General features: G+C 44.3%; 3 protein-coding genes across 6 annotated transcripts; 1 reads left to right on the top strand and 2 right to left on the bottom strand.

Annotated features, from left to right (window-relative positions):
• Nucleotides 1-621: 621 nt before the first annotated feature.
• Nucleotides 622-4,359, bottom strand: C2H7orf25 (chromosome 2 C7orf25 homolog). Of its 4 annotated transcripts, none has more exons than XM_030265325.4 (2): nucleotides 4,212-4,359; nucleotides 622-2,196 (listed from the first exon to the last, which is right to left on the bottom strand). In XM_030265325.4, the coding sequence occupies exon 2, from the start codon at nucleotides 2,178-2,180 to the stop codon at nucleotides 912-914; it is 1,269 nt and encodes a 422-aa protein (XP_030121185.1). In that variant the 5' UTR covers nucleotides 2,181-2,196; nucleotides 4,212-4,359; the 3' UTR covers nucleotides 622-911. The 4 variants fall into 4 exon arrangements, with proteins under 4 accessions (XP_030121185.1, XP_030121183.2, XP_072782036.1 ...); XM_030265323.4 differs by lacking the exon at nucleotides 4,212-4,359 and adding an exon at nucleotides 3,814-3,962; XM_072925935.1 differs by lacking the exon at nucleotides 4,212-4,359 and adding an exon at nucleotides 3,799-3,817.
• Nucleotides 4,360-7,722: 3,363 nt separating this feature from the next.
• On the bottom strand, nucleotides 7,723-13,310 carry PSMA2 (proteasome 20S subunit alpha 2). The gene is given in 8 exon segments (NM_001245801.2): nucleotides 7,723-8,125; nucleotides 8,203-8,260; nucleotides 8,709-8,782; nucleotides 9,879-9,960; nucleotides 10,303-10,425; nucleotides 10,806-10,938; nucleotides 11,481-11,557; nucleotides 13,245-13,310. Coding segments are annotated over 8 exon segments (705 nt in total). The 5' UTR covers nucleotides 13,286-13,310; the 3' UTR covers nucleotides 7,723-8,008.
• A 297-nt stretch (nucleotides 13,311-13,607) lies between these two features.
• On the top strand, nucleotides 13,608-15,894 carry MRPL32 (mitochondrial ribosomal protein L32). The gene is given in 3 exon segments (NM_001245871.1): nucleotides 13,608-13,756; nucleotides 14,605-14,789; nucleotides 15,277-15,894. Coding segments are annotated over 3 exon segments (564 nt in total). The 5' UTR covers nucleotides 13,608-13,632; the 3' UTR covers nucleotides 15,532-15,894.
• The last annotated feature ends 7,598 nt before the right edge of the window (nucleotides 15,895-23,492 follow it).

The following is a 23,492-nucleotide window of genomic DNA, read 5'->3' as shown; positions in this document are numbered from 1 at the left end:
CATCACTCCAACACTGAAGGACCTCACTGAGGCTTTGTAATTCAGATGCAACAAAGCCAGGTTCAAGTTCAACCATGAGTTCTCAGCAAAGAGCATGCTAATATCAAAAACTACCTGGTTGTTGGCTCAGTTTAGGATTCTGTTATCTGAAGCTTTGTGTTGGGCTTTACAACCAGCAAGACTGCATTTGGAGAAAGGCTAAGAGAAAAGTGAAGTGGATGTGCCTCCTTGGTCTGTTACCACTGGCTGTCCAGTTTAGCCCAAGAGCCACAATGAATTAATGTAAATAAACTCCAACTCCAACTATTTTTCCCAGAAATTTTAAAGCTGTTGCCCAATTCAGCCCAACCATGGTATAAACATAGAGGTTGCTTTCAGTAAGACAAGGAAGGCTTACGTTGATTTCTATTCATGGCTACTAGTCACATCTTCACAAAACATCACACTCCCAAAAAGGCACAGGTCTCTGCACAAGGTCCCACTGAATCAACCAAAACCAAGATTGAATGGAATAGGGGAAAGAAAGATTTAAGTTCCATGGAAGTCAAGCCCAAAGTTCATCTAAGGTGACGAATTTTACCTCTACGAGGAGGACAAAAATAACAAGGGGACATCAGTAACTGTGCTTTAACTGAACTTTTTAATGGGGATGGATACACTTAATACATTGTAGGCCAGTTAAAAATTTCCATTGACTTCTTATTACTTTAGTGAATAAATTAACGGTCAGCTGGACAAAAAATAGCCTCAAGGAAGGAGTAAAGATATTACAAATCCCTTGAGGAGCTCTTCCACGGCTAATTGCTGTCATTGATACACACCCAAAACTGTATTGCTGTGACTCTTCTGTTTCTCCAAATGCTTCCACTGCAGGACCTGTAGTATTTTCCATGACTAACTCATTTAATGAGTTACACTCCATTATCAGATGGGCAGTGCTTTGGTAGAGGCGTGGCAAAAGATTCTTTGCTTTCTGTCAATGCTCGTGGCTGATGGACAAAAACACTGAACCTGACACCTTGGTTTGCTGCTGCTCTCACAAACCCACTATTTGCAGTCATGGTGATGGCTTTTAAAGTGTCTCCTGTCCCAAAAATGGCTAAAGAGCGGCTGTTGATTTTTGAGCTAGCCACTAGTCCTAAGGCACGGTCCGAGGGCTGATCTGGCACCACATTAATTCTTTTAACAAGCAATGCAGCTCGTTCTTTCTCCCCAGGTCCTCCCAGCGTTTCCAAGATGGACTGAAAATCTCTGACAGCAGATTCACAGGCAAAGAGCTCTTTTCCCTCCATGAACTCCTTCAGCTGAGGCAGGACTCTCTCCCTTCTTTCTTGGTCTGCTTGCTCTGTCAGTACTTTTTCTTTGAAGACAAAGTAGCAGCCACCGTAGCTCAGCGCAGAGACGTAGGTTATTAAGGTAGTGATGTCCAAGTTAACTCTATTGCAGACATTTACTTTGATCTGGGTAGGGAAAGCAATGCTGGCCACTAAATTCTCCCGGTCTACTCTGGTCACCTGCAGGAGTTCAGGGCCTTCTTCATCTGATTCACTGGTGTCACAGTGCTCATTTTCTGCAGATGGTTCTACCAGTGAGTTCACAGCAACAACATCTCCTCTCACAGATATTCCCATCTCCTTGAGCCTCTCCGCCATAGGACTGGACACGCTGTTGTAGAATGCAAAGATGATGTGGGGATTGCTGTACTCCACTGGCTGCTGACGGCTCGCTTGCAGGAAGTCCTCTGCCTGCTCAATGACACTTTTGTCACCATACTGGCCCCTTCCCAACCAGATGTTATGCAGGGCCTCAGCTTTACGACCGATGGCCTTCACCCATGTGTGACCTCCGTTTGCAACAACGTCTACCACCAGCGTCTGTTTGTCTCCAAACCTGTCCTCGTAAGCAAAGACATGAAGGACACTGACAACATCCTCCAGGTTCTCTGCTGACTGAATAATGGCTTGGAGGTGGGTCAGGTTTGTACTCTGTAGATGGGATTCTTTAATGGCCACTTTCCCGGCCTCCACCTTGTGTAAGAAATTTAGCTCAGCCTTCAGTTTGCTACATAGCTTTGCCCCACCTTCTATTCTCCTTTTCTGGGACTTGGAAAGGGCTTCTGCTCTCTTAATCAAGTCTTTGGCAACAGCAATTCTTTCATAAAGCAGCGACTGCACAGACATGTTGTAAACATTATTCCTATCAAGTGAGAACAAAGAAGAAGATTGTTATTGCACGGCCAAGAATAAAAACAGTCAAAAGAGTTCTTTCTAACAGTATACACTCCAGCCTTGCAATAGACTTAAGTGCAACAGCTATTGTAAAGCACAAGGAACTGGAACCTCAACACAAAGTCCCGGTGATGACTTCAATTTCTTTCCTTCACCTTTAGAAATCCAACCTACAGCCTCAGAAGACCCTAGTTCTCAGCTAGGTAGCACTCAAGTCTACACACAGACCTTGCAAGCTTGTGGTTTCCTCCCACCTACCACGTAAGATACCTTCACTCAGCCAGTCACTTAGAGGGATGTTAACTCTCACAGCTCATTTGCAAAAGCTGTGATCAGAAATATAGTTAATGTCATAAGCAAATCTTGCCTCTCCCTCTCATCACACTTACCATTAAAACTAAAAGCCACCCACCATGCTTACACATACCCAGCTTTCAACCTGTACTGTTCAACTCAGTGCATGAACCCCTCAGAGGGTGGTGAAGCACTGGGACAGGTTGCCCAGAGAAGCTGTGGATGCCTCATCCCTGAAATGGTAAAGGTCACGGTCAGGTTGGAGGGGCTCAGAGCAATTGGTCTAGTAAAAGGCACCACAGTAAAAGTTGTCCCAGCACACAGCAGGGGGCTTGCAACTAGATGGTCTTCAATGTCCCTTCCAACCCAAACCATCATATGTATCTATTACACAGCCTCATGACAGACTATGATTCATAAGTCTACTATCAGGAGAATCTCTATGCTAAAATTGCTATGTTTTCTAATTCTGTTAAGAGATTTACTGGGTTGCATCCGATAAATATATTTTTTCACATCTGTATTACTTTAGTAGGCCTTCCTTAAGGAAAGTATGATTGGAATTCCTTTACTGAATATGTGCCGTCTTTGAAAATGTAGGATTCATACTACACCAAAGAAAAGCATATTTAAGCCAGTAACCACTATGAATAGTGAAATTAATAAATTTTGACTCCTCACTACAAGTATAAACAGTGTAATTCTTCCTATAATTCTTGCCTAACCTGCATGTTGAAGTAAACTGGTGTTAAAGGACAAGATAAATCAAAGTCCAACTGAAAAGGAGCAACAGGATACAACCAGATCCTGCAACAGGCTCTGCCAGGGCAACTCAGTGGCCCGCCTTCAAACAGTGGGAACCTCCCTGGCCCTGTGTCCAAGTGGAAACACGGCCAGCATTAACTGCTACTGGCCTGGTCCCCATCCAGCATCAGCAACATCTCCACCTGCTTCTTCACGGCCAAGAATCCTGATGCCTGCCGAGATGAGATGACTAACGCTCTTCACGGTCCCAGGAGGCCAGAAAAATCAGCCTTTCCCCCTCGACATCTTTGCCACTGCCACAAGCTTATCCTCGAAGCTAACGCAATGAGTAAAACCTCACAATTAGTAATTGGGCACCTCTCCCCACAGCACCTACAATTCCTACAGACACACACACACACACACACACACGCTTCAACACAGAGCGTAAATCAAGGGTCGCAGTGACAATAAAACCACAGACACAACTACTTTTTCAGCACAACAACTGCGCGGCAGCGCCACTACCAACCCCAAGGTCACCCACCACCGCTTGCCACCGCGCCGGGCCCATGTCCCCGGGGCGGGGACCGGCGGCGCCGGCCGCCCCTCCCGCCCGCGGCGCGGCCTCCTCCTCTCCGCCTCTGCCGCCATCACGTGTGCGCCGCGCCGCTGAGGCCGCGCCGCCATCTCGGCTGAGGGCACGGCGCCCTCAGCGCTCGCCCCAGCCCGGCTCAGCCCCCCGGCCGCCCCCGGCCTCGCCCTCCGCCCACGCGGCGGAGCGGCAGGGTGCGGGACGCCGGCGCTTGTCCCTCCTGTTCGCCCCGTCCCGCAGTCACTGCAGGAACGCGATATGCTCGGGCCCTCCTCGCCTCTCCGGGTGCTCCCGGCACCTCTCCCTCCCCCGGGCCGCCGCCTTTGCCAGCCCCCGCAGCCCCTACTCACAGCCCGGCGCCACAGCCCTCGGCCCAGGCTGGCGTGGCGTGGCGCGGCTCGGCCCAGCCCGGCACCTCCCCCGGGGCCGCCGGGCGGGGACAGCCGCACCACCCGCCTCGCTCCGGCCCGCCCGGCCTGGCTCTGCTCCCTGGCCTGCCCGCGGGCTATCTGAAAACGCTCTCAGAAAATACATTACATCAGGTCAGACGCAATCTCAGAATGGCCGGAGTTGGAAGGAACTTACAAGGATCGTTGCGCCCAACTCCTGTCCTGCCCAGGACAGCCCCAAGAGTCACATCGTGTGCCTGAGAGTATTGCCTAAAAACCACTTGAACTGTGTCAGGCAAGGTCCTGCGGAGTCTGTTCCACTGCCCAACCACTTCTTTGTGTGAACAACTTTTTTCTAATATCCAACCTAAATCTCCCATGACACAGCTCTAAGTCAGTCCCTCGATCCTATCCTCTGGTCACCACAGAGATCAGTCTCTGCTCTCCTCTTCCCCTCATGAAAAAGTTGCAACTGCAATAAGATCTCACTTAGAGACTAAGTCTCCTCCAGGCTGAACAGGCCAAGTGACCTCAGCTGCTCCTCAAACAGCTTCCCCTCAAGGCCCTTCACCATCTGTGGTGCCCCACTTTAGATGCTCTCTAGTAGCTTTGTAGCTTTCTTACAGTGTGGTGCCCAGAACAGCACATAATATTCAATGTGAGGCTGCAATAGCACAGAGTAATGGGAACAGACACGTCAGAGACGAGTTAGCCTTGGACTTTTTAACTTCGCCAGAGAAGCAACAGCCCCAGTTCCATGTGTATTGGATCTGTGCACACTGGGTTGACCAGTTACGTTTGGGTAACCAAAATGGGCTGTACTAAACCATTCTGTGAATATGTGAGCAAGTGTCCCCAATATTTACCACAAGTTGCTGCCTGCCTCCATGCAGCAATACTCCCCTCCAGAGTGGGACAGACTTGGCTTCAGAGTGCGGGTTCTTGCAGGGAGAGACGATCTCTACTTGTCTGAATGATTTCACATGATCTGGAAAGCAATAGTAAGCCAAAGCAAGTTGTAAGGGGCTTACTTACTGCACCTGTATGTCTTTTACTGTGGGTGATGGCACTCTGGAACAGGTTGCCTGGAGAAATGGTGGAATCTCCCTCACGGGAGCTATTCAGGAACCATCTAGACACAATCCTGTGCCCTCTGTTCTACAATAACCCTGCTTGAGCACAGAGGTTGGACGAGATGTCAACCCAACCCATTCTGTGATTCTCTTTAACTTCATTAAATTAAGTCACCATTCTCAGATCCCCAACCCACTCATTAAATAAAGCCCAATTCTCATTGGTGTCACACTATCCTGAGGACCTTGGAGCAGATCCTCTTCCAGGATAAGCAAATCAACATTACATGCTTCAAGTGATAAGTGTCTCTTTTTCTTCTTTCAGATGACTGCACTAGCAAGATCAAGTTAAATGCCAGAAAGTTATAATTCATAGTGAGCTGAAGTAATCAAGTTTGTAATTTGTCACTTCTCACAAAGGAACAGTGTTTGTCTGTCTTATTGCACCTCGACCCCTTTATGCACTTTCTACAAAATATATTAAAAAAAGATAATCTCATGTAACTAAAGGGTACACTTCTTGAAAATTACTACAATCACCATATAATTTGGTAGTCCACTGTACTAGTATCGTTCACTCCTGAAGTAATTTTATCTAAGAAATACATCTTCAAGTTAAAAATACTATTTCCTTAATTTTTAAAGATTTTAAATGGAAAAATGTTACTTAGTTCTCTGCAGTTTCAAGATTTCCCTTTAAATAGCAGATAAAATTTAGCTACTATCTTAGACATGCAGTTGAAAAAACACATTTAAAACCACACCACCTTCCCCATCAGAGCAGCGTAATATCAAGGTCTGAGTACCACTAGGAAAATTATCTAATACTCTAAATACAGCCTAAATTCAAAATATTATGCATATTCTTTCCATACATCAAGTGCCATGAACTCTGATTCACTGCAAGGTTTAAGTAATACCAGGGAGCTTTGGGAGTGAGTTCTTAATGGTGTAAAAACAGTCACCACCTTGGCTCATCAAAGTGAAAACCACTGGCAGCAGACCAGAGACCTACTCATATCCTTTAACACAAAACAAGAAGCAGTTCACCATGCTTTGAAACTTGGTTTCAACTGTCCTTCATAGGCTAGTGCAACTATTTTGATTAGCAGAGACAACTAAACCACTGCAGTGAATTTCTGAAGTACCTACATACATTTTCCCACGTAGAAAACTCTTGAATATTTATACAGCATTAACAAACTATGAGTGCATAAATATTCTAAATCAAAGATGCAGCAATATAAAGCTTTCTGTTTCAGATCTGAGTTGTTTTATTTTCTCTAGAATAAGAATCAGAGTACAGCCTGGTTTTCAGACTAGAATACTCAAAAAGTGATCTGGCAGAACTCTTAATGAACCATTTGAACAGAGCTTTTATTTCATTAGGAAATAAAAATTAATTTATGGCATGTCTCAAAAATTCTTATTCACCTGATGATAACATAAACCATCAGAAGACAGACATTGGAACGCACAGGTCAATCAGCTTATACACTATTTTCTACTCACATTCTGTATTTTCTTCATTAGTTATGGCTGGCTGATGTGGGGACCTGCCAGGTTGCTCCCCTACATCCTTAGCCTTACATACAAGCAGACTGATTGAGCTACTGCTCCCAGTTCATTATCAACGTTTTAACAATTAGATTGCTTTAAAAATATAAAATCTGAAAACAGTAACTTAAATGGCTGCAGACCAGATCATTTCTGCCATTTCTTTTGTGGTAAATGTAGGTTTTCATTACTTGAATGACTCTCCACATGTAACAAATGTATAGCTACATCCGCACAATATCTGTAAAAGTTATGGTGCACCAAATAAATAATCCTTTCCTTACATCTTTAGAATTATCTTGCAAGTCAGAAAATACTTTAGCACAATTCAAGAGATAAAGTAATTACATTACATACTCTCATTCTGTTTTGTAAATCCCATTGATTTTTATTGATGGTGATAAATGCATTTTGTTTTCAGTAAGAGTTACTGTTTCTACTTTTCCTAACAATATTTCAAGATTGAAAAGGTGCAATTTCAAGGGCCAAGAAAATAACTCGAGTAAAACAAGTTCTTGGGACACAAAGACCAGGATGATCAAAAGTAGAGAGGCTCAATCAGATCACAGTACACACCTGAAATGGAAGACTTTCCTGCCTCTTTGGGAAAGTACATGATCTTCTGCACCACATAAAACTATTTCTGGAGGTTAATTAACATTTAAACAACATTCCAAAGTGAAAAAATTATCCTATCACTCAACATTTAATTTTTTTAAAAGAAGGCTGAACAAAAGTTCATCATGGCTGTATATGAAAAACTGTTTTCTCAGCAATAAGGATACTGAAATCTAAGTTTTATGTACATAAACTAGCTAGGATTGAAAAGACACACAGACAGCTTCCCCCAAAACAATGGCCTTTAATTTTATTCTTTAGCCTTTTTCAAGCTGTCACTATAACTTTACATTTTTGTACAGTATCTTGTGTATCAAGGGAAAGAATTATCTTTAACAAGATTCCATCTATTACAATATCAAGGACCGTTGTATTTGCACCCATGATGTTTAAAAAATCTCTCAGACAAACCATGTAGAAATAAGTATGCAAAAACTGCAAAGAAAAACATTTAAGTAGCCAAAATTAAAAAGACCTTTGTGTGAAGCACACAGTCTAGCTCGGTTTCTACTAGGCTATTGCAGCCAAGTAGTCCTTAACCTCAGTTGGAGTGAGCCTCCTAAAACCAGCTTCATTACAGATGCCAACTTCAATGTTGTCTTCTGTCATTTGCCCTTCAAAGCTCTCCTATTAAAATAAAATACAGTTCAGTGAATCTTATCAGTGAAGACATAAGAAACTTCTTTCTTAAATACTTGGCTAACCTTTAGTGTTAAGATAGCTGTATGAATGGCATCTTCAAGCTCCAAATCTTCATTGTATCTGCAAACAGACATTAATTTATTACAGTATAGGACAAAAATCTTTACAAATTGTAATACTCCCAGAGTCTCTAAAATCCCCAAAACTACTAAAAATTTGTTTCTTATAGAAATATTATTTGTAAGCATAGTGGTATTAATAGTCAAAGTTATAATTTGTTAAAAAAAAATCCCTACTTTTCCTACTGACACTGTATATGACTGCTGCAAATATGCTGAATATAATGCTTATTGCACTCAAGTAATTCTACATAAACACAAAAGTTGGAGTTTAAATAAATCAAATCTCCTGTGCACATGTAAACAAGTACACTGGAAGCATCACACCTTAAGAACTTTAAAACTTTGTTCTTACAATTTAAAAAGTGTACATTTTTTTAAATCTGGCTATTTTATGTAGAACCTGAACAAAACAGAGTATCCTTTCAGAGAAGTATGAAATACATTACCTTTTCTCAAGAAATGTTTTCCCATTGACATAATTTTTTCCCATTGCTGTTGCTTTCCAGGCAAAATAAGCTCCCTGTAAAAGCAATAAACTGTTGACTGAATTGTTTTATTATTGTTTGTAACTTAGTGAAACACTATGTATTCAATTACTTGCTAAAAAACCACAGAAGCAATTATGAAGATACTGAGTGTTCTGAGACTACAGGAGAAAATTTTAGATCATATTGAGACTAATTTTATATGGGAACATATGCAATGAAACTGTACAAAATGGGTATTGCAACCACCTATTTTCATCCTCCCACTAATTTGGAAAGATGCACTTAGAAAGTCATTAGCATAGTTTTGATTTGGGATTCCTTAAACAGAAATAGCACATCTGCTTTTGAGAAAGTATACACTCAAATCCTTACTGAGGCTCACCCCACATATTCTTCTTTTTGAAGATAAAGTAATATAAATGATTTGTTGCAAATCAGCCATCTGATTTATGTTCACTACTACCACGTTATTTAGTCATCACTTCTATTCCCTCCTCTGGCATGAAGACTGCCAGCAGTTCTATGCCTCAGACTGCCTTAAAGAAGGCATCTGCATTTTGCTTTTTACACTGAAGCATCAGGTAATTCAAACCATTGGAAGTTGCTATGATCACTACAATGACCACATTTTCTCATCTGAAGCACTGCATCTCATACGTGCATCGAAGGGTAGTTTTTCTGAAGTGCAGTGCAAACCCAGCAAATAAACGATTTAAATTAGCCACTGTCATTAAATACCACAGCATGTGCATTACATTTCACAATGCTACAGGTTTTGGCTTAACTTCCATCCAGTCTGGAGTAGTACAAATAGTCAATTTATTTCTTCCTAGTAGCTGTTGCAGAACACCATTTTTGCTGGCACTATCAGCTAGGTGGGAAGATATGAAAAGGGATGACCTCCCTCAGAAACAGCTGCCATCCCTCAAACCAGTACAGGAACGTGTAGGCACAGAATGATGCAGGCTTGCTCCAAGTACCTACTGAAATGACCCATTTTGACTTCTGAAGTTATTTTTCATTCTAGCTCTGTATTATTATTCTCATCACAGAAAATATTTCATGAGCTCATGCAAAGTTTCACATGTTTTATCAGAGCAGGAGAACTTACAAGTGTAAGATACTTACAGATGGATCCGACTGAAATAAATATGGCCGCCCTTCATTCCAGCCACATATTAGCAGTGATACACCAAAGGGACGAACACCACTACAGGCAAACAAAATGTAATAAATTATCCAGTGAAAGTCAAAGGTGACTAATTATTTTGGACATGTTCATCTTCTCCCCAGACCAGAGCTGTAATAAGGACAAGTCAACCAACAGGACAAAACCAAAAGTGTCCTGCCTTGGCTGACATGTTTGTGTGCAAGATATGGAGATCCATTCTCACCCACTGCCAGTCAGTGCTCCTCCCGTTGCCACACTTTCTGTGCACACTCTCCACTGAAAATCTGCCTTTTCTACAAAAACCCCAATCACTGGGTAGCTGTTACTCATTAAATTAAACACCACAATCTTTCCAAGCAGCTCTGCAATCCCAGCACATACCCAGACTGTGTGTACTCCTGCATCACAGAAGCAATTCTCTGTACTAGCTGAGCTGTTGGAATGGGTTCATGATAAACCAAGTAATATTGCTGGGCCAGCTTCCGAGCTCTGTGCACAAGTACTCTGAAAACAAAGACAAAAGTGCTATGTTCAAAAAATTCCAACTAGAACTGAAAACTCAGAATAATAAATACCTATTCAGGAGTTGCACATCTGGCATAACATCAATGTAAGAACACAAGATTGTGCTGAGTAATCTTTATCAACCAAGTAATTGCTGAAATATTTAAAGTGAGGTTGAACTACACGGCTTTTATTCTTTAGATATAAGGTTATTTGACAAGTTAATGAATATATTAAGAAAAACTTCATGTGAATGTCATTTGCAGTGCAATATAGTATTATGACATACACTGAGAAAGAAACAGCTAATTGCTACCTGTTACTTAAACTTCTTGTATGAATATGCACTTAAATGGTAATCAAACAAAATGTTTTAATACCTGTAATCTGGACCCATACCACTGTACACTAAACCTATATGTTTGGTAATTGGTTCTACTTTGTGGACACTCCTTTCATCATACAGAATGGATTTCTGCTTCTTCTCAGTTGCCAACACCACTCCATTTGCAGCTGGAAAAGAACAAAAAAATTCTTTAAAAATTAAACTAAAATTAGCAGTCAAAACATAGAATGAGCTTATTAAACTAAAAAACTTCTTCCTCTCGCTTTAAAAGCCATTCAAGCTTACAATTAGATTAAAGAGAGATACTTTCATGAATACACCCAATACATTGTTTCTTTTTTAAACTGAATATACACCTCCCATAATCCCATTCTAAAGATTCTGTGTAACATTAATAATTGAGCAATCTAACTAGCTTTTTTTGTGTGTGCTATTTCTATATATAAGGACAGGAACACTCAAAAAAGCCCCCAAACCAAACATCTATTTCTACCAGCTGAATGTCTCCAAAATCACCCCAAAAAAGAACCCCAGGAAGCATAAAATTTGTTAAAGCATGTGAAAATTCACTGAAAGAGTAACAAAACATGTGACAGAAAGAAAGATAAAGAAGAATCCAATACAAAAGACTCTGTACACAATTCAAACTGGTTTAGTTCTCCCAAAAATTAGACAAAATCCCAAATCCATCGGTATTTTCAGGACATACCTTTAATTCCTACTGATGGAGCTCCTGCAGCTACTGCAGCCAAAGCATATTCAATCTGAACAAGCTTTCCAGAAGGACTAGAAAGGAAGATGCAAAATAAAGTTTGCCATTCAGTGGGAAAAATCTTCAGGGTGTGTCATGACTTTCTATTGAAATTACATTGTATATGTGGTTTCCAAAAGCTTTCAAGACACTGATGTTCAGTGCTGAAAGGAACCAGCAAAACACAGCTATGCTTTTTGACTGACAAGCACACAAGACAGCAACAACTCCCATTCCATTCCCGGGTAATTCTGCATTTTGTTTTAATGATCCACGTTATTCTGGCAACGGATGCAGGATCATCAGGATGGAGCTGCAGGTGTCAAGCAAAGTAAATTACAAAGTAACTTATTCAGAAAGAGGGGGATGAAGGGGTCCATTCTCCATCCCCACTAAAAAGGACACCAGAGACAAGCACTCACTGGACAAGTGATTTTGCAACTGGATCTATTCTCTAGGCTGTATTTCAGACACTGCTGCTCTAATAGTTGCAGAAGTAAAATGGGATATTACGTAACCCAGTGCTTAGATGAAGAAAACCAAGCAATAATCAATCAGTGTAGTCACTTATACACTGAGGAAACAGGGTGTAAGGGTAACAAAGTAGTAATTCTGGCTTTTCCACTACAAACTGTAACAAATCAGAACAATCATTCCAAGTACATAGTGCTTCTGTAAAATACAAAAAGTTTGTAACTCCCTTAGGAAATAATTTCTGAAAGCTAATAAAGAATTCAATCTACTTGAGCAGAGCAAGCATACTGGGCTGCTTCCATCCATTAAGAACATTCTTTTCATTATTTTAGGTTTCGACCTGCTTCATTTTGCTCAACTGCAACAAGCCTTTAGCAATCCCTTTTGTAATTACGCAGCATAACTCTCCACCGAGATTAAGGGGACACTTCACACGAGCAGCATAAAGGTTCTTATGCCCAGTTTTTCTTTTTTGAATATGCAAGGTCTGAATACTCCAAAATATGAATGGAAGGAATTTCCTTTATGCTGAATTAATCTTCAGTCTAGGTATTAGAGCAACACCCAACAAAGACTACTCCAATAGCATATTCACTCTGTGCATGCCATCATTCCACATTCAGAAACGTGCACAACACCAAGTGCAAGGAGAGCAGCAACTGCCAAGTGTAGCAGGAAGGAACACAAACTGTTTTAAAACTCATCTGCTTCACTCATCCCCACATCTGAAGCAAGCTCTCAGGACAGCACGGCTCAGCTGTCATCACGCATTTCCAGTTAGCTCCGAACCACAGAATTACTCCCCAGCCTATAGTGCGTGTGTGTGGTGCCCCCGAGTTTGCTAAGCCAAGCACTCGCTGTCAGGCACCACCAGTCTCGAGACAGACTTTAATGTGGTCCTACAGCAGCGAGGAGACACAAGCGGCGCCCGCAGTGGTGGCCGAGGCCAGCGACAGACACCAGATGGTCCCGGGACCGCCCCGCGGCCCTTCAGGAAGCCTCTGGGCAGCTGCGTGTGCCCCTCGGGCGCCTGAGCCCCGCCGCTCTCCCCACGCCCGTCACTCCTGCCCAGGTCGAGCCCCCGCTGCCCCCCAGCGCTCGCAGGCCCGATGACTCTGCAAAGCGCCCCCTGGTCCTGCTTCGCCGCCGCCAGCAGGCCGCTCCGCTCAGTCTGCGCGCCGTTCTCCCGCTGGCCCGGCAGCCCGCCCGCCTCTGCCCGTGAACCCACAGCCGTCCCTGCCCCCGTACCTGAAGGTGGTGAGAGAGAAGCTGTAGCCGCGCTCCGCCATTTTGGCACCAGCCCCTGCGCTCCCCGCGCCGGCTCCTCGGCGCAGGCGCGAACGCCGCTCCCGCTCCCAGCTCGAGGGCACAGCGAGCGCGCTGATTGGCGGGCTAGTGGCCTCCGCCTGAGCGTGCGGGATGCGGTTGGCGGAGGAGCGCCGTGAGGCAGGCTGGGTGTTTGAGTCCCCGACCGCCCTCCACCGCCCCGTTTTCCTGTTAGCGAGAGCAGTGCTGGGACTTGGAGTCCTGCTCCTGCCTCCCCGCAATGTCGTGACAGGCTAGGGGCACTCGGTTTCCCAGAAGGCTCAGGAACACGCTCGCCTCCCCCGAGAGCTCGGCGGGGCTGAGCGGGGTCATGGCGGTGCTGGTCCTGGTCCGCTCTCCGCTGCCGCGGCTTCGCGCTCTGTTCCAGCGCTGCTGGGGGCGGCTGGAGCGCGGCCTCTGGCCGGGTGTCTTCGGGAGCCAAAGCCCGCCCTGGGGTAGGTTCCGGCCTCTTCTCTGCCCAGCTGAAGGAACTGGACGCGTTCCTGTGCCACCTGTCTTGGGAAGGGTTTGGATCTCAGAGGTCCCTTCCAGCGCCATTGTTTCTGTGATTCTGTGAGAGGGCGACGTCGGGGCTGAGGGACGCGTTTTACCCCTGAAGGGCGGAGGGCGGGGGGGCGCTGGGGTCTGTGAGAGAGCGGGGCGGGGGCGCCGCTCTGGCCTTGCTTCAGGGGTGATGGCAGCATCGGTGCTTGGCTGTAAGGAATTTCTTTCTCACAGAATCACAGATTATGCTGAGCTGGGATGGACACACTAGGATCATCAAGTCCAACTCAGCCCTGCACAGGACAGCCTCAGTAGTCACACCATGTGCCTGAGAGCATTGTGCAAATGCTTCCTGAATTCTGTCAGGCTTGGAGCTGTGACCACGTCCCTGGGGAACCTGTTCCAGTGCCCAAACACCCCCTGGGGGAAGAATTTTTTCCTAATGTCTGACCTAAACCTCCCTTAACTCAGCTTCATGCCATGCTCTTGAGTCCTGTCACCACAGAGAAGAGATCAGTGCTTGCCCCTCTCCTTCCGCTCATGAGGAAGTTGTAGACTGTGATGAGGTCTCCTCTCAATCTTTTCCAGGCTGAATAGATGAAATAACCTCAGCTGCTTCTTGTACGACTTCTCCTCCAGGCCCTTCACCATCCTTGTGGCCCTCCTTTGAATGCTCTGTAAGAGCTTTATATCCTTCTTATGTTGTGGTGCCCAAAACTGCACACAGTATTCCAGGAGAGGCTGCACCTGTACAGAGCAGAGTGGGACAATCACCCCCCTCCTTTCCTTTCTCCTGCAGGACCAGCACTAGCTGTGCAAGGTGCGGCTCTCGTTCCAGGAGGGACCAACAATGCCGGTGAGAGCAGCGCCGAGGCGCCGAGCCTGCTGGGGAGTGTGATGTGGATGGCAGCACCCAAGCACAGGCGCACCATCGAGGTGAACCGCTGCAGGCGGAGGCATCCCAGCAAGCTCATAGAAATAAAGGTAAACAGCAAAGCCCTTGTTTTGGAGAAGCATTGCAGAGAGAAGTACTGACTGTAAAAGCTCTCTGGAGTTTGTTTATAAATCAATACACTTAAAAGATATTGTAATCTTTAAAGTCTTTTGTGATTCGTCATGTGTGACAGCAGTCTGAGGTTAAATGAACAGTGACACTCAAGGTGCAAGCCAACAAAATGTGAATTTTAGAACAGATAACGTAGATGGAAAAGGCGTACATTTTCTGTGCATCTGAGTCCATAGCTCTTTGGTCTTCTAAACATAATTAGGTATCATGACTTAGATACTGAATTTAGAGGCTGTTCTTAGTAGTAAGCATTTGACATAGCGACGCATTACAGAAAAGTTACGTAGAGGAATATGTTTTGAAATGGTAGGTGAATTTCTCTTAATTTAACATTTTTATTTGTAGTAGTTCCCTGTTTCTTTTTTTGCTGCTGTTCAAATTTCGTGGTTTTCACTGTCATTTTAGAGGAACATAGATGTTTGTCCTGAGTGTGGAAACTTGAAGCAGAAACATGTCCTTTGTGGCTATTGCTATGCAAAGGTCAAAGAAGAAACTCGACTGATACGGATGGAAATATACAAGAAAGAAGGACGACCATTTAATGCTCCAACTGTAGAGACTGTTGTCCTTTATGAAGGAGAAAAACCCACAGAAGCAGATGAAGGCAAGCGGATCATTGAAAGAGCCAGGAAGCGTCCATCTTGGTTTGTTCAAAATTGATACTGTAGAATTATAATGGTAGCAAAAGCAGTTGATGCAGGAAGAGAATTCATTATTTTCAATAATGTTTTTCTCATTCACTCAGTGTGAACAGAACTCTGAACTTTTGGGAAGGCTGCTTGCATTTTGTGTTTTGCCATGTGATTTTACAGTCAGGCGTTCTTTCTCCAGCATGCAGTGGGAAATGGTTCTCAGTGATACATCACAGCAGTCAACAGAGAGAAATCAGGATCTGCCTTGGATTTGGATATCTGTGTACTGTGCCCTGAACAATTTGTATGCTAATGTTCTATACTGGTTTTGTAATTAACATATTTTAAATTCATGGCTGTACAATAAAGTTTGTTAAGTATCCCAGGGAAATTTGCTTTCTGGTTTTGGCTGCTGCTCTTTTGAAGGGGAAAAAAATGTCTAAAAGTGATATTGATTAGAAACAAAGGATATTTGCAAGGAAAGATGCAGTTATTTGGTTATTTTCTTTGTGTGGATCTCTCTACAATGCTACTGTTTGAGATAATTGGTGATAGTCCTTGATTTGAGCAAAATAGTGGTTGCCACATAGTATTTGCATTTTTTTCTCCACTGGATGAAGGTTTAGTGTTCCTTGCTGTCATCAGTATACAAAATAATTCTATCTTTAAAGGGATGTGAAAAGCCTATTACCCCCACTCAGCGTACACTTGAGTAGAAAACCAAATTGAAAGGTAATGACTGGAAAACTAAATGTGGTAGGGGTCAAAGGCATCTCTTTGCAGCTGTTCAGTAGTCTGGTCAGTAGTGTGCTTGGAAAACTGCAAACAGCCACGGTGCCTTCAGCTGGAGTCCTGGGCAGAGAGGGGGCAGCTCTGCCTCCACTCTCCACTGGTGCCTTCAGAGATGCAGCTGCAGCACCTCCCTAGATTCTCACTTTGGTTTTAACCACACAGCAGCACCACTGCATTAGGGGTTTAAGCCTGTTTTCAGTTTTTGTTGGGATTTCAGTGTACACAGAACTCTTCGGTATTGTGGCTCAGCCACCCTAGTAGCTATTTGGCTGCCAAAAAATGCAAACCTGCTCCAGCCCTGTCACAGAATCACAGAATCACTAGGCTTGAAGAGACCTTCAAGATCATTCAAGTCCAACCCATGCCCTAACACCACCTCAACTAACTCATGGCACCAAGTGTCACACCCAATCTTCTTTTAGACGCATCCAGGGATGGTGACTCCAACACCTCCCTGAGCAGACAATTCCATTTATCAGTCTTTCAGTAAAATAATCTTCCTAATATCCAAAGAGTATTTCCCTTGGCGCAGCTTGAGACTGTGTCTTCTCATTCTGACTACAGCCTGTCTCACCCACCTGACTACAACCACCTTTCAGGCAGCTGTAGAGGGTGATAAGGTCACCTTGAGTCTCCTTTTCTCCAGGCTAAACACCCCCAGCTCCCTCAGCCATTCCTCACAGGGTTTGTGTTCCAAGCCCCTCACCAGCCTCGTTGCCTCCCCTGGATGCGCTCAAGTATCTCAACATCCTTCCTAAACTGAGGAGCCAGAACTGGACACAGCACTCAAGGTGCAGCCCACCAGTTCTGAGTACAGGGGGAGAATGGCCTCCCTGCTCCTGCTGGCCACACCATTCCTGATCCAGGCCAGGATGCCCTCGGCCTTCTTGGCCACCAGGGCACACTGCTGGCTCATGCTCAGCCGGCTGTCACCAGCACCCCCAGGCCCTTTCTGCCTGGGCACTGTCCATCCACACCATCCCCAGCTGTGCCTCAGGTGGCCTCCAACCACTACATCTCCCACCAGCCCATCTCTATTTGCAAAAAACAGGTCTAACACAGTCACTCCCTAGTGGGCTCACTCACCAACTGTGACAACAAGTTGTCCTCCACACCCTCTAGGAGCTTCCTGGAGTGCCTCTTTTCTGCTGTATTTAGTTCCCAGCAGATGTCTGGTAGGTAGGTTAAAGCCACCTACAAGAACAAGGGGTGATGATCCTGAAACATTCTCCAGCTGCTTATAGAATAAGTTATCCACCTCTTCTTCCTGGTTGGGTGGACAATAACAGACTCCCAATATCAGCCTTGTTGGCCTTCCCCTTAATTCTTACCCATAGGCATTCATCTTCATTGTGACTATTTTCAATATCCATGGCATCAAAAGCCTCCCTAATATAAAGGGCCAACCCTCCACCTCTTCTCCCTTTCCTAACTCTTCTGAAGAGCTTGAAGCCATCCAGTGCAGCACTCCGGGTATGTGAGTTGTCCCACCACATTTCCATGATGGCAACTACATCATAGTTTTCTGCTGCACCATGGCCTCCAGCGCCTCTTGTGTGTTACCCATACTGTGTGCATTAGTGTACATACACTACAGCTGGGCTTCTGATTTCACCCCTAACTCAGGCTTACCACCCTTGGACCTACTTCCAGACAGCCCAGCTGCATCCCCTTCTGTGGAATTGTGTTATTATATGTTCTATTATGTATAAGGTCATTCCATGTATCCCCTCGCGATCTGTAACGACCTCCCGGGTTCTCCCTTTTCCCCCCGCGGTCTGCCTTCCTGAGAAAGTGCCCAGTCACTCTGTTTACGACTCTCAGACCATCTGTCAGCCACACGGCGGGGTCGGGAGACGACCTGGCACCCTTCCATCTGTCCATCTCCCATTGGACCCCTGCACCCCACTGTCCCAGTCCCCCCGTGGCGTTATCTCATTGGCCGCCCCGGGTTTCCCCTATCGAGTACTTATAAAGCAGGTTGGGGACGCCCCGTTGCTTTTTCTCCCGCCTGGCCCCTGATCGCTGCTGCTGCCCGACCCGCGGGCTTTTCCTCCCGCCTGATTCCTGCGTGCCGCCGCGGGCTTTTTCTCCCGCCGGATTCCTGCGTGCTGCCGCGGCTCTCTCTCTCTCGCCCGGCCCCTGACTGCCGCAACCGCCGCCGCTGCCCCGGGCGATCGCGGCTGCCCCGGACTGCCCCGCGATCGCTGTCGCAGCCTCACCGCCACCGTCGCCTCTGCCGCGGTCGCCGCGGCTCCCGCACGTGCCGGCAGCAGCGCCACGGCTCTGCACACAGCCTCTCTTGGATCGCGGCCAGCGTCGGAGCGCGCCGCCCCGCCTCCAAATCGGCCAGGCGGCACGGACAAATTCGAACTCAGCACGCAGCAGAATTTTCGGTTTTTGCCTTCCCAACCAAGCCGCAATAAACTGAGATATCACCCGCGGGGGAAAAAGTCTCTCTCCTTTTATTCGCCTCGGGACTCGCCTCGCTCCCAAACCCACGCAGCACCGGCAGATACCCGCGAGGGTTCACCGGAAAACACGGAAGTTGTCAGCGCTCCCCCCCCCTCACGGAGCTAGCTGGGACAAAAGGGGGGACAAGAGAGCGCTAAGGCACCCTTCCCCCTTCAAACCTAGTTTAAAGTCCTCCCAATGAGTTCTACCAGTTCATGAGCTAAATACCTTCTGCCCCTAACTGAGAGATGGAGCCCATCCAGTTCCAGCAGGCCAGGTGCTGTAAAAGTTGCCCCATGATAACAGAACCCAAAATTCTGCTGATGACACCAACCCTTGAGCCACTTGTTGATAATGTGGGCTCTCCTATTCCTTTAATTGTTTTTCTCTGCCACCAAAGGCACTGCTCCCTTGAGCAGAGCACTCAGAGCACTACCTGTGTCTGGGCTGACCCTCTATTCCCTTGGCACTTGAGTGTATGTGCTTCTTTGCTTCCTGATTTGGGGAGCTGTACTGACTGAGAACTGTTCCCTGGCTTTCTACATCATGGGTTTTTTTGGTGGGGATCTCCCCATAGGGATCTTCTGTCAGGGTCAGAAAAGTGTCACTGTAGGAATATGAAAGTGGAGGACACAGGACCACACTTTCCACAATAGCCTTCATTTGTAGTTGGCTAAGCTCCTTATGCCTGCTCAAGGAGTGGACTGGTATATGCTTTCCTTGCTCTGGATCCCATGCTTTGAAGCATAACTGGTAGTAACAGATGTTAGTGGAGATACTACATTTCCTCCGTAAAGTAAGGGCATGATGAAAGCTGAAAAGTGCAAATTGATGCCATTCAGTTGACAGTATCCAAGTAAACAATGTAAGTCCTTTTGTTTTGTCCAAAAAGGATTTAGCCCAGTTGTGTCTATTTTTGCTTGTTCGGAAGTGAAGCCAATAAAAGGTGTCCAGCAGGATGTGAAGTGGAAAGCTAACTTTTGGCAGAGCTGCATGGGATGTGACTGACACATTAGAGGTGAGATTAGCCAGGCAGAAAGACAGATATATGCATGCCTTTCCCACAGGGCAGTGTATTTTAGAGAGAGGCAAGGGTTCTTTGATTTGTCCACATATAGGACCAATTATACCTTGCCAATTGCACTCAGTTGCTTTTTAGATAATAATATTTGACATTTCCATAGGAAAAAAGCTGCATAAGCATCACTTCCTCCAAGATCAACATCAGTGAATCCTTAGAGGTAAGAAATCAAGCAAAGGGGCAAGACACCTCCATAGATGGGCAAGGAGCTTCTGGCAAAACCTAAAGAGAACTAGGAAGTTTATGGAAGCTCATGAAAAAGGGACAGGGTTCTTGGGCACTTGGGAGGGATATAGGAATGTTTTCAGAATATACAGGAATGAGATCTGGAAGGCTAAGGTCTGTTTGGAATTAAATCTGGCAAGGGATAACAGGGGCTCCCTCCAGCACATCAGTAGCAACAGGAAGATTTGGGAAAACATGGGCTCGCTGCTGGTGGTGACAAAGGATCCAGAGAAGGTGGAGTTATGGAAGGTCTCCTTTTGCTTCAGTCTTTATTGCTAAGGCAGCCCTCTGGAATCTCTCACTCTGTAGCCAAGGAAAAAAGTCTAGAGAAAAGATTTTGTGTTGAGGAATATCAGATTAGCATTTGTGGGTGTCAAGGCAAACTTAACAGCCAGAAATCCACGGGCCTTGATGGGATGCACTCTCAAATGCTAGGGGTTATTTGTAAAATCATGGAGAGGTACATGAGAACTCGAACTTCAGAAAGAACAAGAAGGAGGACAGGATCCAGGGAACTACAAGCCAGTTAACCTCAATCCCTGGAAAGGTGATGGAACAGCCTGGTTGTCATCTCCAAGTGTGCAGACAAAAAAGAAGGTTATGTCAAGTAGTCAACATGGATCCACCAAGGGGAAATCATGGTCGACCAACCATCCTTGTATGATGAAATGACTAACTAGGGGAATGAGGGAAGACCAGTGAATAATGTCTACTTTTACTTCAAGGCTTTTGACAGTTTTCCACAACATTCCCATAGGTCAGAACTGGCTGAACGGCAGACCCCAGAGCATTATGATCATCATCACAGAGTCCAGCTGGAGGCCAGTACCCAGCAGTGTTCCCCAGGGGTCAGCAGGGGGTCCAGTCCTGTTCAACAAAGAGCATTAAGGGACTGGAGGACAGGATGAGGGAGCTGGGCCTGTTCAGCCTCGAGAAGAGATAACTGCAGGGATCTTACCAATGCTTAAACTGCTCTAGGTGAACCTGCTTTAGCAGGAGGTTTGAACTACATGATCTCCAGAGGTCCCTTCCAACCTAACCATTCTGTGATTCATCTCATAGCCGTACAGTTTATGTTGGCTCTGCATTTACGCAATCCAGACATGTGGAGATGCTTGACAATGTTTCATAGTCGTTTCTGAGTAGTGTGAGGGGAAAATCATTTGGTATTCATGGTATCTAAAAGAAAAATTAGAACCAACTGATAAATATTTAAGATTTGTATATGTCATTGATGTTGTACCAGTTAATTTTCCATAGAAGAAATTATCTTCAGTGAGAGTCAGAGCAGTCTTATTTGAATGACTTCTCCTTTAAAAGAAGAGCAAAGATCACTTTCAAAGCTTTGTCATGTTAACTCTGCCAATGTCAAGCTCCATTACCTTCCATAAAATTGTAAAAAATAAAAATTCCTCTAAAGTGTGTAGCCTGGTCTGTTACTTGAAATAAGCCCTCTTTATATGTAATTTTATAAAAATAAAAATCACAGTAGTTCTAATATAGAAACATACTGTTGGAAACAGTGCAAATTAAAATCAACAAGAGGCAAGCTGTTTGTTGCAAATGCTGTGCTTTAGAATCCATTTACAAACAAAAATTTTATGCGCCAGTAATTTAATTTTGATTCTTTGTGTCCCTGCTAGAAGTTGAAATAGATTTTTTTTGTTTAAAAATTCTGTATGATTAAATATATGTTATATTTGATTACATTTTTCTTCTATAAGGATTTTATGTAAAAATAATTTATTTTACATTTTAGAAAGATCCATAAAGATTATGTAATATCCTAAAATACAAAGATGCATGTTGCTAAACAATTTTGTGTATCACTAAAATCTGCAGGCATAGAGGCAATCTCTGGCAGTGATCAGTTACAGTATCATTAGAGGCTGATAAACAAGTTCCTCCTTAATCGTTCATTTACTGAGGATATGCTAATAAAATGTTTCTGTACAGAAACATCTGTTCTGTTGAACATCCTGCGCTGTCATTTGATGTAAGATTCCCTCCTTCAAAGCACTAGGTGGCAGAGCAGTGCAGGTTTCGGGCCGAGCTCTCAAGTGCAATAGGAAACAGATGCAAAGAATTTTCATCTGTGTAAGCAGAACTTCTGCGAAAAGACGTTTCCAAATAAATTACTTCACTCTTAACCTGCCAAAGACTTAAGAAGGAGGCCAAATGGAAGGAAAACCCATTAAATGAAAGTAGATTATGCAGCAGTGATTAACCTAATTTTTACATACTCTTATGTATATTCCTAAGAGATTTTGTTGAAGTCAGTGGTGCATAATTCAAGGGACAATTTGGTCCAATGTACTGAAACGTGGGCATATGGATGTATGTAAGTATATATATATATATTTAATGCAGAGCATGTATCTGGAAAGCTAGTGCTGGGCACCAAGCAGATTTGGTTTATGGCTCAAAATTATGATTGCCTTTGATGAATGTAGTAAATTGAGTCTAATTGATTGATTTCTTTCAAAAGTCCTGTATTTCAGTTTCAGTTTCTGTATTTTCCTCACTAGTTGAGGACAATACAAATGCTTAGAAGAAAGTTTATAAGACACATTTCCTATTTAAAGTGCTGAATAAATCTATGCAAACTGAAACTGGAGCAGAAGACCCAAAACAAAGTGTTTGTGGAGTTGTCAACATAAAAAAATATGGCAAGAAGTTCTCTGGAGTGTCACTGCTGTATCCTGTGATTTTTAATTTATTTTTTTTTTAGTAAAGCAGATTTCCTAGTTCTAAATGGTGGGTTGAAAATGAAGAAGCAGAGACTTGGAAAAGCACTCAGCAGAAATACAACCCTAGCTTATAATTTTCTAGAGTGTTCTACCTTTTAAACTAATCCTAAGATTTTGAAAAATTGGGATATTTATCCAAATACACAGGTATCTGACTGTTTCCTTTGGTTTCTTCAAAGGGTACAGACTCTTGTCAGACATGTTCTGGTTGTAAGGTAGAATAACACCTTATGTGTCCTAAATTTGGAATCAGCTCACCAAGGCACAAGAGGAATAAGCACCATAAATGCAGCGTGTGTCATGCTGTAGAAAGGACAATGAGCCCCTACTTATGGGGCTGCCAGCTTTTACATCCATTCCCAAGGTATACTAAAGCTGTTTCTGTTCCCAGCCCCATCACACAGCTCATCAGCTTGTCTATCAATGTGGCTTACAGCTCTGCTTTCCATTGTGCTGTAGCTCTAGAGCACATTATGTGACATTCTCTTAGTGGAACTAAGGATTTTGGACAGGCTGCTGGAAAGATATATATTTCATTTTATAATCTGGGATTACTATAAAATACAAAGAATAGAGGTTTTCAAGGGGCTATACTGAATAGCTTAAAGCTCAAAATTGACAGGCCAGTCCTATATGAAAGGTTTGTTCAAAATATAGTGGGTTTGGAAGTTCCTACTCATTCAACTT

This window comes from Taeniopygia guttata, chromosome 2, assembly GCF_048771995.1.
Source record: "Taeniopygia guttata chromosome 2, bTaeGut7.mat, whole genome shotgun sequence".
NCBI classification, from domain to species: Eukaryota; Metazoa; Chordata; class Aves; order Passeriformes; family Estrildidae; genus Taeniopygia; species Taeniopygia guttata.
Note: the sequence above shows the minus strand (reverse complement) of the source record. Positions and strands in the feature narration are given on the sequence as shown.

Bases quoted from the DNA above. Each gene is read 5' to 3' on its own strand.
- C2H7orf25 (XM_030265323.4), bottom strand. From the start codon at position 3,956: ATGGCGGCGCGGCCTCAGCGGCGCGGCGCACACGTGATGGCGGCAGAG. The intron at 2,197-3,813 runs GTGGGTGACCTT...CTCACTTGATAG, and splicing joins CGGCGCGGTGGCAAGCGGTG to GAATAATGTTTACAACATGT.